General features: G+C 40.1%; 1 protein-coding gene across 1 annotated transcript in view; it reads left to right on the top strand.

Annotated features, from left to right (window-relative positions):
- si:ch211-230g15.5 (polyhomeotic-like protein 3) overlaps positions 1–15,515 on the top strand; it is a 37,462-nt gene that overhangs the window by 20,931 nt on the left and 1,016 nt on the right. The window contains exons 8-11 of the mRNA XM_028570007.1: positions 496–661; positions 3,197–3,308; positions 3,631–3,751; positions 10,781–11,069. Of these exons, the coding sequence (XP_028425808.1) occupies positions 496–661; positions 3,197–3,308; positions 3,631–3,751; positions 10,781–11,069 (688 nt within the window). The remainder of the gene's footprint in view (positions 1–495; positions 662–3,196; positions 3,309–3,630; positions 3,752–10,780; positions 11,070–15,515) is intronic.

Raw genomic sequence — 15,515 nt, 5'->3', positions numbered from 1 at the left:
TTCAACAAGCTAAGCTGTTTGAATCTGACTGGCTAACAGCTAGCCAATGAGAGCCTGGCTGTCAGAATCCTTTACCCAGCCCAACTGGGCGAGCTCATGAATAGTAATGAGCTCAGGCACCATGATGTCAGACTGACCAACTTTTGTGATTGGTCTGATTTCTCCTCTTATTTCTGTTCAGTGGCTAGAGCTGACAGAGTAGGCAGCAGTTCATTTTCACATTCACCACATAACACAAACACATATGGACCGTACATATTTCAAAAAATGCAAGTAAAACCGGTTTTGTGTGGTAGGGCACCTTTAACGTTTGAAGCTCCTGTAAACAGCGAACTCAAAAGCCCTGCATTCAAAGTATTATATGGAAAAAAGTAGCATTAAAATGTACTTAAAGTACCATAAGTAAAAGTACTCATTATACAGAATCATAAACCGTGAAATACAAACTGTCTAAAAGGTTGTTGCGGTGTGTTTAACTACCTGTTCGTGGTGCAGGTGAACCGCTCGTCCCTGCTGGTTCCAGAGCCGGTGACCAAACCGGAGGAGGTGAACGGGACCAATGGGAGAGCGGCACTGCCTGTGACGGACACAAAGAAACAAGCTGAGCCCTCCACTGAGTCGGAGGGGGAGGAGGCAGGAGACACGGACGACCCCGCCAACAGTAAGAGTCTCATCAGCTCGTTGGTCTATAAACTGCACAATCGTCAGTCACATTAAATCACTTTTTTTTTTCCTCATTTACAATATCTCTTACTTAAAAGGCAGGTAAAGGGTATTCAATATAGGCTCTATCTACCTACACAAATATACTATGAACTGTGCTTATCTTTGACCTGTTAAAATCTATTATTGCTCGGTATTTTTCCTCATTCGCCCACCATATAACTCTCGATGGCAGACAAGAGGTCTCACACAAGTCCAGGATACGTGTAAAAGGATGACAAGTGTTTCCTATTTATGGAGACACGCACGCACGCACACTTTAAAAAGGAGAAATCCGACGCAAAATGACCCTAGGGGTCATGGTGCGTTCTTTTTGTCCACCGAAGTCAATCTACAAGTCGTTTTCTGGAGTTACGAACCGGAAGTTGCAAAAGAACCCCCCGCCCCCCGAGGTCGTATATACGACTCTTCAAGTCGTCTGAACTCAGAGGACCCCGAGTTCGTTTCTTGACACGGATGTGACGTCACACTTGAGCTACTAGTCGCGATTACAAGACAAAAAGAACGCACCATTAATAACATGTTTACCGAGTCGACCGTTCTCTGGGATGTGTTTTCATGCTAATCGAATGCGACCAGTCTTAGCACAAACCGCTAATTAGCTTTTAACGCTAGTCGTCGGGGAAGAGGGTAAAGTAAAAAGAAATCTCTATTTCTACACCACTAACAAGGCTCAAAATATCACCACACATCCACGGTAGCACAATGAGGGTCCCTACATGTTAACCGAAGCATTGAGAACTTTGTAAGTGTACAGACAGTTTATTAAAAAGATAGTTCAGAAAGACAGTATCGTTAACGTAAACAGGCAGGCGCCATTTTGGGAAAACCGTCACGACTTGAGCTATGGGCCAGGCAGCCCGTAACACGTGTTTTCACATCCTTCCACCGGTGAAAGTGCCCTGGAACGGCAGTCAAACCGGTAACTTAGTCCGCGTGAACTGGTACCCGATGGTTGTACTCCCAGTTACAGTTTTTGACGTCACACACACACACGAACAACAATGGCAACCCCCCCTGTTGATGCTGTACAGACGCCGGTGATTAACGGTGAGAAATAGAAATAAATAGACATGAATAGGCAACGTAAAGTAATTCTGCACATTGTAATCAAAACAATACACATACGAGTGTGTACTACTACAGGTTATGTTAATTAAATGAAGCCCAAAAATATGTTGCGACTAGAAAATCGCTAGTATCAGCTAACGCTAGCTAACGTCAACGTTAGGTTAAGTGTACAGACAGTTTATTAAAAAGATAAGATTAGAAAGGCCGTACCGTTGACGTATACTTGCAGGCGCCATCTCGGGAAAACAGTCGCAAAATCAGACCAGTCGAATGTTCGTCATTCGACTGGTCTGATTTTTCGCCGGATTTCTCTTGTAGGGATCCTTTCCATAATGTTGTCAGACACTTAGAATAATATTCGGAGTCTGTCAGCGGCAAAGACTCTCTTTCTCTCCTAAAACTAACTAACGCTGACTGCAGTGAACATTGGGTTACAGTGTTCTTGCTTAATACTGGACCAATTTGAACAACATTTTTGTTTACATTAGTCGTTTAAGACACCAATGCATGGGAACAATAGGGCCAAGGTTAAAAAAAAAAAAAAAAAAACACCAAAATAAGGAACAACTAAAGATGTTTCTCTGTTCAGAACGCTGCTGCTCGAGTCCTCACTAAAACCAAGAAAGTGGATCACATCGCTCCAGTTCTGAAGTCTCTACACTGGCTTCCTGTGCCTCAAAGAATTGATTTCAAAATACTTTTGCTGGTTTATAAATCACTGAACAGTTTAGGGCCAAAATACATTTCTGATCTGCTACTACACTATGACCCACCCAGACCTCTCTGGTGGTCTGGGACAGGTCTACTACACTATGACCCACCCAGACCTCTCAGGTGGTCTAAGACAGGTCTACTTGTTGTCCCCAGAGTCAGAACTAAACAGGGGGAAGCAGCGTTCAGTTTTTATGCTCCACATATCTGGAACAAACTCCCAGAAACTTGTAGGTCCGCTGCAACTCTCAGTTCTTTTAAATCTAAGCTAAAGACCTATCTTTTTGATGTTGCTTTTCTTTAAATAATCTATTTTATTAACTTTAATTTCTTATACTGCACTATCAATTTTTCAATTTTCACTATCAACAAATCTTTTGTTTTTAATTTGTTTATTAATGTTTTTAAATTGTTTTTAATTGTCTTCTAACTGCTCTTTAATGTTTTATGTAAAGCACTTTGAATTGCCCTGTTGCTGAAATGTGCTGTATATATAAAGCTGCCTTGCCGTGCCTTGTTGCATCTTGCAGGACTAAGTTGAAAAGATTTCTGGGTGATCCTCCTCCTACTAAATACCTAATGACATATTTTCCTCTTCTGTATTTTTAGAAACATACAGTATGTGCAGCTTTTAACTGCTCTGAAATAAAAGGCACTCGTCTCTCTCTCTCTCTCTCTCTCTCACGAACAGGGTCGGCCCACAGGGACAGGACGGTGCTGCACTGTCAGTTCTGCGGGAAGAGAGGCCATGCACACAACTTCATGCGGTCCAAGCGCTTCTGCTCCACTTCCTGTGCACGCGGGTGAGACCTGATTCCATTGGCTCAACGACTAAAAGCTGCCAATGCACTGTGTGACCTTCAGACAGCGTTTCTGAAACGCAGCGGTGTGTTTAGGGGGTGTTGCTGTCAGCCTGACACAGCCGCAGCGCTGGCAGGATGTGGTGTGTGTGGCCACACACACACACACACACACACACACAGTCACACACACACACACACAGACACACACACACACACACACACACAGGTGTTAAATGCAGATGTGTGAGTGAATTAAAGCAGCGGAACGAGGAGCTCTCACTACTTCTCTCATTGTTTCTCTTCTCCTTTTGTGTTCTGGCAGGTTTAACGTTCGCCTGACGAAGCGCCTGCGGGCCCTGAGTGCTGGTAGTCGGTCCGAGAGGCCCCGCCCGGCCCTGAACAGAGCCGAGTCCGTTCCCGGGAAGCCTCTTTTACTGCGACTGGTAGGGGACCCTGAACTAACCGACAGTTTTAATAACACTCACGGTATGCGTCCCACAGGGGCATTTTGACAGAAGGGATTGCCACGCTTCCCAGCATTGGGCTCACCACTATTTATTTATTTATTTATTTATTATTATTATTTTAGGTTTATTTATCAGGGACAATGCACACTAATAATACATAAAAAGCGAAAATGTGGCTATTTTACATCCGCTGTCCCTGGACTGGTGGTAAGAGGTCACCCTAAAAAGAGATGAAATGATTAAGCTATCGATACTACACACAGATTTGGCCCTATACAATAAACTATCAATCAAGTTATCAATTTATCTTCACTTTGCATGTTTCAGAAATACGTTAAAAAGATTTCTGGATGGGCGCCCGGCCGCCTCTCTCTCTCCCTTTTCATTTCTTCAGCTGTCCTGTCAACAAAGGCCTAAAAATGCCCCAAAAAAAATGATCTTTTCTGGTTGATCCTCCTACTAAATTACATTTTCTCTCCGCTTTATTTTTAGAAACAAACGTGCAGCTTTTCATGGTCCGTTTAGAAGATTTTCAGGAGTTTCAGAAAGGCTGCGAGTTGAGCTGGGCACTCCTCATTTGCATAAAGTAGCCTGGATTCAACTTTATGCAAATAAGAAGCGGGCAACTCAAGGCCCTGTCTCTCGAAAGTCGTCGCGACGCTCCCAGAATGCATTGCCCGGCTGCTTAGACAGACAATAGACACAAAGACTCACCACACAAACAACTGGAGTTCAGCTTTTCTTCCCAGAAATAGAAATACGGTGTACATCTCGCACTGAAATGTCAAAAACCCCAAGTAGGGCCTCAACTAACGATTATCTTCAGCTTTGGTTATTTTACAATTAATCATTAAATGTACAAAATGTCAAAATAAATAGTGAAAAATGCTCGTTTGTTACCCGATCTGAAACAGACCTGTGGTTAACGCGCATGAATTAATTTCCAAAACAAGAAAAATGATCAGAAAGCATTCAGATCCTTTATTATTCTTCTGTTTTTTAAGATAATTTTGGGGCATTTTAGGCCTTTATTTGAACAGGACAGCTTAGACATGAAAGGGGAGAGAGAGGTGGAGTGACATGCAGCAAAGGGCTGCAGGTCGGAGCCGAACCAAACTGTAAAATAAATACTCTGTTACAAGTAAAAGTCCTGCATTGAAAATATTATTTAAGTAAAAGTCTGGAAGTATCGTCTGGAAAATGTAGTTAAAGTATTAAAAGTAAAGAAGAATCCTCCCAGTTTAGAAAGAGTAAAGGATCCAAACAGTTGTGTGTTTAATGGTCTCATCATCTCAGCTGGAACTTGTAAAACATCATAAAAACACTCAGATTTTATAAACTACATGTGTTCTGTGTGCAGGAATCTTAATGTGTAAAGTAACTAGTAACTAAAGCTGGAACAGATGAATGTAGCGGAGTAACTAAAGTAACTAGTAACTAAAGCTGGAACAGATGAATGTAGTGGAGTAACTAAAGTAACTAAAGCTGGAACAGATGAATGTAGTGGAGTAACTAAAGTAACTAGTAACTAAAGCTGGAACAGATGAATGTAGCGGAGTAACTAAAGTAACTAGTAACTAAAGCTGGAACAGATGAATGTAGCGGAGTAACTAAAGTAACTAGTAACTAAAGCTGGAACAGATGAATGTAGCGGAGTAACTAAAGTAACTAGTAACTAAAGCTGGAACAGATGAATGTAGTGCAGTAACTAAAGTAACTAGTAACTAAAGCTGGAACAGATGAATGTAGTGGAGTAACTAAAGTAACTAGTAACTAAAGCTGGAACTGATGAATGTAGTGGAGTAACTAAAGTAACTAGTAACTAAAGCTGGAACAGATTATTGTAGTGGAGTAACTAAAGTAACTAGTAACTAAAGCTGGAACAGATGAATGTAGCGGAGTAACTAAAGTAACTAGTAACTAAAGCTGGAACAGATGAATGTAGTGCAGTAACTAAAGTAACTAGTAACTAAAGCTGGAACATATTATTGTAGTGGAGTAACTAAAGTAACTAGTAACTAAAGCTGGAACAGATTATTGTAGTGGAGTAACTAAAGTAACTAGTAACTAAAGCTGGAACAGATTATTGTAGCGGAGTAACTAAAATAACTAGTAACTAAAGCTGGAACAGATGAATGTAGCGGAGTAACTAAAGTAACTAGTAACTAAAGCTGGAACAGATGAATGTAGCGGAGTAACTAAAGTAACTAGTAACTAAAGCTGGAACAGATGAATGTAGCGGAGTAACTAAAGTAACTAGTAACTAAAGCTGGAACAGATTATTGTAGTGGAGTAACTAAAGCAACTAGTAACTAAAGCTGGAACAGATGAATGTAGCGGAGTAACTAAAGCAACTAGTAACTAAAGCTGGAACAGATGAATGTAGCGGAGTAACTAAAGTAACTAGTAACTAAAGCTGGAACAGATGAATGTAGCGGAGTAACTAAAGTAATTAGTAACTAAAGCTGGAACAGATGAATGTAGCGGAGTAACTAAAGTAACTAGTAACTAAAGCTGGAACAGATGAATGTAGCGGAGTAACTAAAGTAACTAGTAACTAAAGCTGGAACAGATGAATGTAGCGGAGTAACTAAATTAACTAGTAACTAAAGCTGGAACAGATTATTGTAGTGGAGTAACTAAAGTAACTAGTAACTAAAACTGGAACAGATTATTGTAGCGGAGTAACTAAAATAACTAGTAACTAAAGCTGGAACAGATGAATGTAGCGGAGTAACTAAAGTAACTAGTAACTAAACCTGGAACAGATCAATGTAGCGGAGTAACTAAAGTAACTAGTAACTAAAGCTGGAACAGATGAATGTAGTGCAGTAACTAAAGTAACTAGTAACTAAACCTGGAACAGATCAATGTAGCGGAGTAACTAAAGTAACTAGTAACTAAAGCTGGAACAGATGAATGTAGCGTAGTAACTAAAGTAACTAGTAACTAAAGCTGGAACAGATTATTGTAGCGGAGTAACTAAAATAACTAGTAACTAAAGCTGGAACAGATGAATGTAGCGAAGTAACTAAAGTAACTAGTAACTAAAGCTGGAACAGATGAATGTAGCGAAGTAACTAAAGTAACTAGTAACTAAAGCTGGAACAGATTATTGTAGCGGAGTAACTAAAGTAACTAGTAACTAAAGCTGGAACAGATGAATGTAGCGAAGTAACTAAAGTAACTAGTAACTAAAGCTGGAACAGATTATTGTAGTGGAGTAACTAAAGTAACTAGTAACTAAAGCTGGAACAGATGAATGTAGTGGAGTAACTAAAGTAACTAGTCACTAAAGTAACTAAAGCTGGAACAGATGAATGTAGCGGAGTAACTAAAGTAACTAGTAACTAAAGCTGGAACAGATGAATGTAGCGGAGTAACTAAAGTAACTAGTAACTAAAGCTGGAACAGATGAATGTAGCGGAGTAACTAAAGTAATTAGTAACTAAAGCTGGAACAGATGAATGTAGCGGAGTAACTAAAGTAACTAGTAACTAAAGCTGGAACAGATTATTGTAGCGGAGTAACTAAAATAACTAGTAACTAAAGCTGGAACAGATCAATGTAGCGGAGTAACTAAAGTAACTAGTAACTAAAGCTGGAACAGATGAATGTAGTGCAGTAACTAAAGTAACTAGTAACTAAACCTGGAACAGATCAATGTAGCGGAGTAACTAAAGTAACTAGTAACTAAAGCTGGAACAGATGAATGTAGCGTAGTAACCAAAGTAACTAGTAACTAAAGCTGGAACAGATGAATGTAGCGAAGTAACTAAAGTAACTAGTAACTAAAGCTGGAACAGATTATTGTAGCGGAGTAACTAAAATAACTAGTAACTAAAGCTGGAACAGATGAATGTAGCGAAGTAACTAAAGTAACTAGTAACTAAAGCTGGAACAGATTATTGTAGCGGAGTAACTAAAGTAACTAGTAACTAAAGCTGGAACAGATGAATGTAGCGAAGTAACTAAAGTAACTAGTAACTAAAGCTGGAACAGATTATTGTAGTGGAGTAACTAAAGTAACTAGTAACTAAAGCTGGAACAGATGAATGTAGCTGAGTAACTAAAGTAACTAGTCACTAAAGTAACTAAAGCTGGAACAGATGAATGTAGCGGAGTAACTAAAGTAACTAGTAACTAAAGCTGGAACAGATGAATGTAGCGGAGTAACTAAAGTAACTAGTAACTAAAGCTGGAACAGATGAATGAACTAAAGTAATTAGTAACTAAAGCTGGAACAGATGAATGTAGCGGAGTAACTAAAGTAATTAGTAACTAAAGCTGGAACAGATGAATGTAGCGGAGTAACTAAAGTAATTAGTAACTAAAGCTGGAACAGATGAATGTAGCGGAGTAACTAAAGTAACTAGTAACTAAAGCTGTAACAGATGAATGAATGATGAATGAGTAACTAAAGTAACTAGTAACTAAAGCTGGAACAGATGAATGTAGCGGAAACTAGTAACTAAAGCTTTAACAGATGAATGTAGCGGAGTAACTAAAGTAACTAGTAACTAAAGCTGTAACAGATGAATGTAGTGGAGTAACTAAAGTAACTAGTAACTAAAGCTGTAACAGATGAATGTAGTGATGAATGTAGCGGAGTAACTAAAGTAACTAGTAACTAAAGCTGGAACAGATGAATGTAGTGGAGTAACTAAAGTAACTAGTAACTAAAGCTGGAACAGATGAATGTAGCTAAAGTAACTAGTAACTAGAGCTAACAGAAATGTAATTAGTAACTAAAGTAACTAAAGCTGGAACAGATGAATGTAGCGGAGTAACTAAAGTAACTAGTAACTAAAGCTGGAACAGATGAATGTAGCGGAGTAACTAAAGTAACTAGTAACTAAAGCTGGAACAGATGAATGTAGCGGAGTAACTAAAGTAACTAGTAACTAAAGCTGGAACAGATGAATGTAGCTGAAGCAACTAGTAACTAAAGCTGGAACAGATGAATGTAGCTAACTAAAGTACTAAAGTAACTAAAGTAACTAGTAACTAAAGCTGGAACAGATGAATGTAGTAAAGTAACTAGTAACTAAAGCTGGAACAGATGAATGTAGCTGAGTAACTAAAGTAACTAGTAACTAAAGTAACTAGTAACTAAAGCTGGAACAGATGAATGTAGCGGTAAAAAGTCCAACATTTCTCTCTGAAATGTAGCGAAGTAGAAGTAGAAAAGTGGCATGAAAAGAAAAGACTCAAGTAAAGTACGAGTACCTCAACATTTGTACTGACGTACAGTACTGGAGTAAATGTACTTAGTTACATTCCACCCCTGCATTTAGCACGCTGCCCAGCTTTCATGTTCATGTGCCTTCACGTTGAATGATCAAACACTCACCTGTTGAGGATTTGCAAGTCGGCCGTAAAAAGTTTGCACTTTCCTTCCCAGAGAACAGTTTGTGTTCAGCTCACATTCTCAGCAGCTACTCCGAAACGGAACTCATCATTTCAGTAGAAAAGTTGCCAAAACTTCCACAGAAACTCCTAAAACTTTCCAAACAATCCACTTCCCTGCTCAGCTCATTCCAAACTGTCTTTCAGTGCTCTCTCTCGCACAGGTGTCAACGAGCACCAGTGGCTTATGGGATGTGGAGTTCGGAGGGTGGTTTTGTAACGGTAGTAGTTTCTCCAGGCTGGGTGAAGCACACAGTGACAGACACAGAGCCCAAATCCTCCTCCTCTAGAATCTAGAACCAGTTTTTCGTGGCTAATTTCAGATTTTCTACTCAGGATTTTAGAAATACCGAAGTCATGAGTCCCAGTAACTGTTTAGCACACTAGGGCTGTGCTCGATTGAAGAAATTCTTAGTCGACTAACACTTTCAATTGTATCAACTAATCGATTAGTTGATTTAATCAACAGATCTGTAAATCTGAGTTTCTCCACAAAGAGTCGTGCAAAAGCACCACTTTAATTCTTGTGTTTACCAGAGATGTGCTCGTACGTTTCTTGGAAATAAGTCATTCAGCATGAAAAAAAGCATCAAACATGACTAATGGACTAAAGAAATCTAAGCTGACTAAGACCAAAACAACCGATTAGTCGACTAATCGACTAAGAAGGAGCAGCCCTATAGCACACAAATATAAAAATGGTTAATCACAAAAAAAACATTCCGTAACATAGGATCTCACGAAATCAAAGCTACTAATAATATAAAAAAATAAAAACATTATAATTATATGAGAATATATAAAAAATAAAATATAAATATAATAAAGAATAAAGAGGGAAAATAAGAAGTAAAGAGAGATTACATTTTCAGCAGGGCAGGGTCATTCAGACTTTTGAGGAAGCGGATATTTTTAGCGAGCCAATTCAATGAAATTCAATTTATTGTTATTTATAGTGAATTTTTATCACCATGGGCCATGGTCTCAGAACACTTCACAACAAAAATTGAAAAATTTACAATTTAGCCAATATAAAAGGCGGAATTAAATGAATGAACGTAATATATATATACAGCAAATTCATTAGAAACAAGGGTGGTAACTGAAAAGGTGTAGGCTGAAGCCATGGCTTATTACGCCTACCCTGTTTTACAAAACATCTACCCATCAGAATTTAAACATAAACAATATACATGCGTAAACATGTGTATTCATACACACATACATGTATACATACTATATATATACTCATATACGTACACATATACATACATAAATACCTACAGACATATGCACTTAATCACAAAAAATGTTCTTATGCCACCATAAATTTAACAAAAATTTATGTTTTAAACTGTTTTTTAAAATAATGAATGGAATTGCTCTTCTATGAATTACATATAAAATATAAAATCAACAACCCAAAAAGGACTGTAATTGGAATACCACAGGTTGAAATTGTTAAGACATGAAATAGAACAACAAATGATAATGCATAATAAAATAACAATGGTTCAAAAGTTATGGATTTTAAACATGTCCGTATAATACTAGCCAGCCAATAATAAAGGATGAACTCATCGGTCTCTTTCTCAGCCTCGTGACCTGTGGAGCGCCGGGAAGGAGAAGGTCGCGGCAGACGAAGAGGAGGAGGAGGAAGAGGAGGAGGACATGGAGGGAGGAGGGGAGGAGGAAGACGATGACGGCGGGGAGGAGGATCCTGCTGTTGCCATGACAGCCAGGATGGAGCGCCGGGCGGCGCGGAGAGCGCGGAGGGCGTCTGCGCCCGCGTTGACCAACACCTCGACGCCCAGCAGCACGTTCAAACCCGCCCCGTCCCAGTGGAGCGTGGAGGAAGTGACCGCCTTCATCCACACGCTGCCAGGTACACTGCAACTCGACGATTTTAAAATTGTCGGCCGATTTTCCAATCCTGAGAGACCCCACACACACGGTGATGAAAAGTCACGGCGAATCAACACATCACACACGAACCGATTTGACTCCCGAGCATTCCCAGGTCAAACGGGAAATCTCGCAAAATCCCTCGAGATCAAACGTGACTTCAGAGTAAACGATAGGCTCGTTTGCGGTGACAAAGGTCCGCTCTCAAGTCGGACAGTTTTCCAGCTGATTCCAGCAGCATTCAGGATGAACAGGAAGTGACACAAACACTGGTGGTCCGATTCCGATTTAATAAAATGTTATCAGACCCGTATATCAGCTCCTACACAGTCTCCAGTTGATTTTATTATGACAGAGTAGCTGTCAGAATGCTCTACATGTGATCTGTTGCTGATTTTAATTACCAACAGACTGATGATCTGTAATCTGATCAGATTTAGTCTCTCTGACTTCTAAACGTAACTATCAGCCACACAACATGGGTTCTGTACAGAATAAGCCTTTAAATCAGACAAATCGCAGTTAAAATCCCTCCGATTCAAAATCAATAAAAAAGTTTATATAAAACGTCGTCATGTTGAGTCGATTCTGAACCAATCAGCTGTTCGATCAGCTGAGAGGCCGGCGTTTCCCAGCATGCCCTGGGTCCTAACTGCGTCTCAGAACTGCGGCCGCCTTGGTCTGGTGAGATTATCGTTGTCCACGTGTGCATGACGTCAGAGCATGACGTCGGGATCAAGTCGGACAAGAATCTAACCGGCATGCGTTGGGCGGCGATCGCCGGTGATCAATTCTGCGCAGATCTGGCTCATCTCCAACGAGCCTAATCATTGCGGACGAAGAGGATGCAGTGGCGATAGTTTGTAGTTTGTTTTTAACCGAAAAAAAAACGTTATCAAAAGAAAAGGCGATGGTCAAAGAAGACATCGCGAGCATGGACTATACTCGCTACATCATGATATGGAGGGGATTAGTTTTTTCTCAGAAATGTTGTTACGTATTACACAGATTAATTACCGTTGAAATAAACGTTCATATATTCGTTTCCATGTACTCTGGTGGACTGCAGTTGTGGATGTAGTTATGCCCATCGACTTTATTTATTTTACACCGGCTGCGTGCTCGTTTGTCCCCGGGGGGACACCACACACGAGGACAAATCGGGCCAAAAATATCCAACATGTTGGATATCCTCGATGTGAGATCGGAGCGTTCCCGACGTCTTTCCGAGCAGACGAGAGCAGTCTTAACACACCACACACGGCAGGAATATCTGATCAGATTATTTTACCATAATCGGAGCATCCTTAGGATTGTCGGGAGGAGGGAATCGGGGCTAAAATCGGCCTAATTATCCTGCCGTCTGAACCAGGCTTTAGAGAAATAAATAAAAAAAACTTTACTAGCAAACTTTAAAAACACTAGAACAAAAACCTATTAGCTATCACCACTTTCATATCACTACTAAATACAACTTATTTAAAGGTCCCATGACATGGTGCTCTTTGGATTCTTTTATATAGACCTTAGTGGTCCCCTAATACTGTATCTGAAGTCTCTTTTATATAGACCTTAGTGGTCCCCTAATACTGTATCTGAAGTCTCTTTTATATAGACCTTAGTGGTCCCCTAATACTGTATCTGAAGTCTCTTTTATATAGACCTTAGTGGTCCCCTAATACTGTATCTGAAGTCTCTTTTAGGCGTCTTTATTATGTTCATAATAATATTGGAGGAAAAGTGAAACACTGGCCACCTGATAACCAATCACACACTAGATTATCTTTGCACGGCACGCCCCGCGTCTGCGTGCCCTGCAAACGTTATTGCCATTCATTTTCACTGATTCACACACACTGCAACAAACAAAGATGTCCGCCAATTCTGTTATAATCAAATTTGCTTATAGAAATCACCAGGGATTTCTCAGCAATGCGCTTAAAAGGAAACACAGGGCTGACTGCAAATACTGCAAACCAACAATTTCGCAAACCTTTGGTTAAGACACCTGCAGAGGCATCGTAAGACCTTTTTTTTCTGTCCTGGACTCAAACCTTTTTGGAATCGGTGTTGACTTAGTCTTGACTAGTCCTGGTCTTGGACTTGTCTTGGACTCGACAAAGGTGGTCTTGACTACAGCCCTGATTTATACAACAGAAAGAACAGCAGTGGCAAGGCAACTAGGGCAGCCACCAGGGGAGACAGTGTTGTACAGTATAGACAGATAGTAAGTTTGGCCAAACAGTCTTCTCATCACGGGCCTCAAACTTCATACTGGACTCCGAGAGAGCACCAGCTGTCTATTATTTAATATCTCACTCAAGAGACCGATCAGAAAAACAATCAGATCTGCAATCATCAGTAGCTGGTTTACCTCATCCTAGAAACTGCCCTTCTTTGTATTGTACTTTATTTATGTTTTTTTGTCCCTGTCTATTTCCTCTTCTTCTTTCTTAATTTGCTTGAGGGCACGAAAATGAGTTGTTTTTTTTGCTAACTCTGGCACATTTACATTTCGAGTGTAAACAAAAAAATGTCAACTGATGTGCACTGTCCCTTTTTAGGTAACGCGACGCCATCCAAACTAAAACTGTCAGTTTGATTCATACCAAACACTCGAGTGTTTTAATCGTCAGCAGATTTGGGGGGGGTGGGGGTGGCGCACATCTTCTTCTTCATCGCTTCTCATCCAATTAAGTGTTTCGCAAAATGCTGACATTAACCACAGGCTGAGGTAACGGGCGTACTTTCCAAACACCAACTGTCAGTGGGGGTGACATCACTGTGAAACATCTGGAAGGAAAATCAAAACATCTGTTAATATCTGTAGTTCACTTTTTGGGGCGTTTTCCGCCTTTTAATTTTTGACAGGACAGCTAGGTGAGAAAGGGGGAAGACGTGCAGGAAATTGCCACAGGTTGGATTCCAACGCTGGACCTCTGCATCGAGGCATAAACCTCTCAGTATATGCGCGCCTGCTCTACCCACTGAACCAACCCGGCCACAGAAAACAAAGAGGATTTTATTGTGAAGGTTTTAGGTTAGTTCGATAACAATCATGACGCAAACGCCTCATGAGCGGACCCAAACACAAACCGTGAAGTGTTGTAGTTTTCAGCGGGGATCCTGAATTAAAAATCTGCTGAATTTAGCGGACTGTTATTTTTTTATTTTTTAATATGTTTAAAGCTATAGTTCATAGTTTCTGTCGCCCCCATGAGGAGATCTAAGTAATTAAAACAATGCTGTCGGCGCGTTCACATGATACAAGTCTTCCGTGATCACCCCCCCCCCCCCCCCAATCCCCCCCACACACAAACACACACACACACACACACAGTTGCTAGTAGCCAAGGAGGACACGGAGGATTCCAATAACATGATGGACTCTTCCGAAGAGGTCATTATCTTCACTCGAGTTCCTGCGCGGGAAAGTCGCCAGACGCCCCAATCTTCTGAACACAGTCCTGCTGAGAGATCCAGAGAGAGTTGTGTGGAGCCGAAAGTCTTAATTAGCTTTGTAGCAACTCATTTGGCAACGTCTTGAATGTAACCGATGTTCATTAATACCAAAAAGTTACGCACTAAATGCAAATGTCTTGTGGTCCTGCTCATTAGTGTCACTTTACTGTAAAGCGCAAACTTATTATTCCAAAATGACATTTCTATGCATCATATTTCGTGTATGTTAATGTCACTTAAAAGGTGTCGTGTAAAAATAGTCTCAAAATAGGAGCTCCCTCCCTCCCCTAAAACACTTCAATTCCTGTGTCTGAAATCTAATTACTGGTATGAAGTAGGGTTGGATCAGAATATCCAACCATACGGATACTAATTTTCAGTTTTGGAGTTCTAGTAATTATTTGTTTTTTTGTTTTGTTTTAACCTTCAATACTGTAATTAAGTTCAGACAGATTCAACATTTGGAGAAACACAAGAAGCAGCCCTGAGATGGATAGAAACATGTTTTGAGCCCCCTGAAAGGTTATTTTGACCTCTTTTTGGGGAGTGGGTTGTCTTTTGTGTTTTTTGAGGGGGACAAATCTACCTCTTCTAAATATTGGCTGGGGACATATCCAACAGCGCTATGGTCGAACAGCCCTATGTTCCCACATTTCTAAGATTTTTCTTAAAATTAGGCCCTATCTTCCCATATTTCTAAGATTTTTCTTAAAATTAGGACCTATGTTCCCACATTTCTAAGATTTTTCTTAAAATTAGGCCCTATCTTCCCACATTTCTAAGATTTTTCTTAAAATTTGGCCCTATCTTCCCACATTTCTAAGATTTTTCTTAAAATTAGGCCCTATCTTCCCACATTTCTAGGACATTTTCAAAATTAGGTCTTGTGTTCCTACATTTCCCTTCAATTTAAGCCCTATCCTCCCACAACATGTTTTAGGGTTAGGGGGATAAAATCTGATAC

This window comes from Perca flavescens, chromosome 22, assembly GCF_004354835.1.
Source record: "Perca flavescens isolate YP-PL-M2 chromosome 22, PFLA_1.0, whole genome shotgun sequence".
Classification (NCBI taxonomy): Eukaryota; Metazoa; Chordata; class Actinopteri; order Perciformes; family Percidae; genus Perca; species Perca flavescens.
This window is presented reverse-complemented; position numbering and strand designations above follow the sequence as displayed.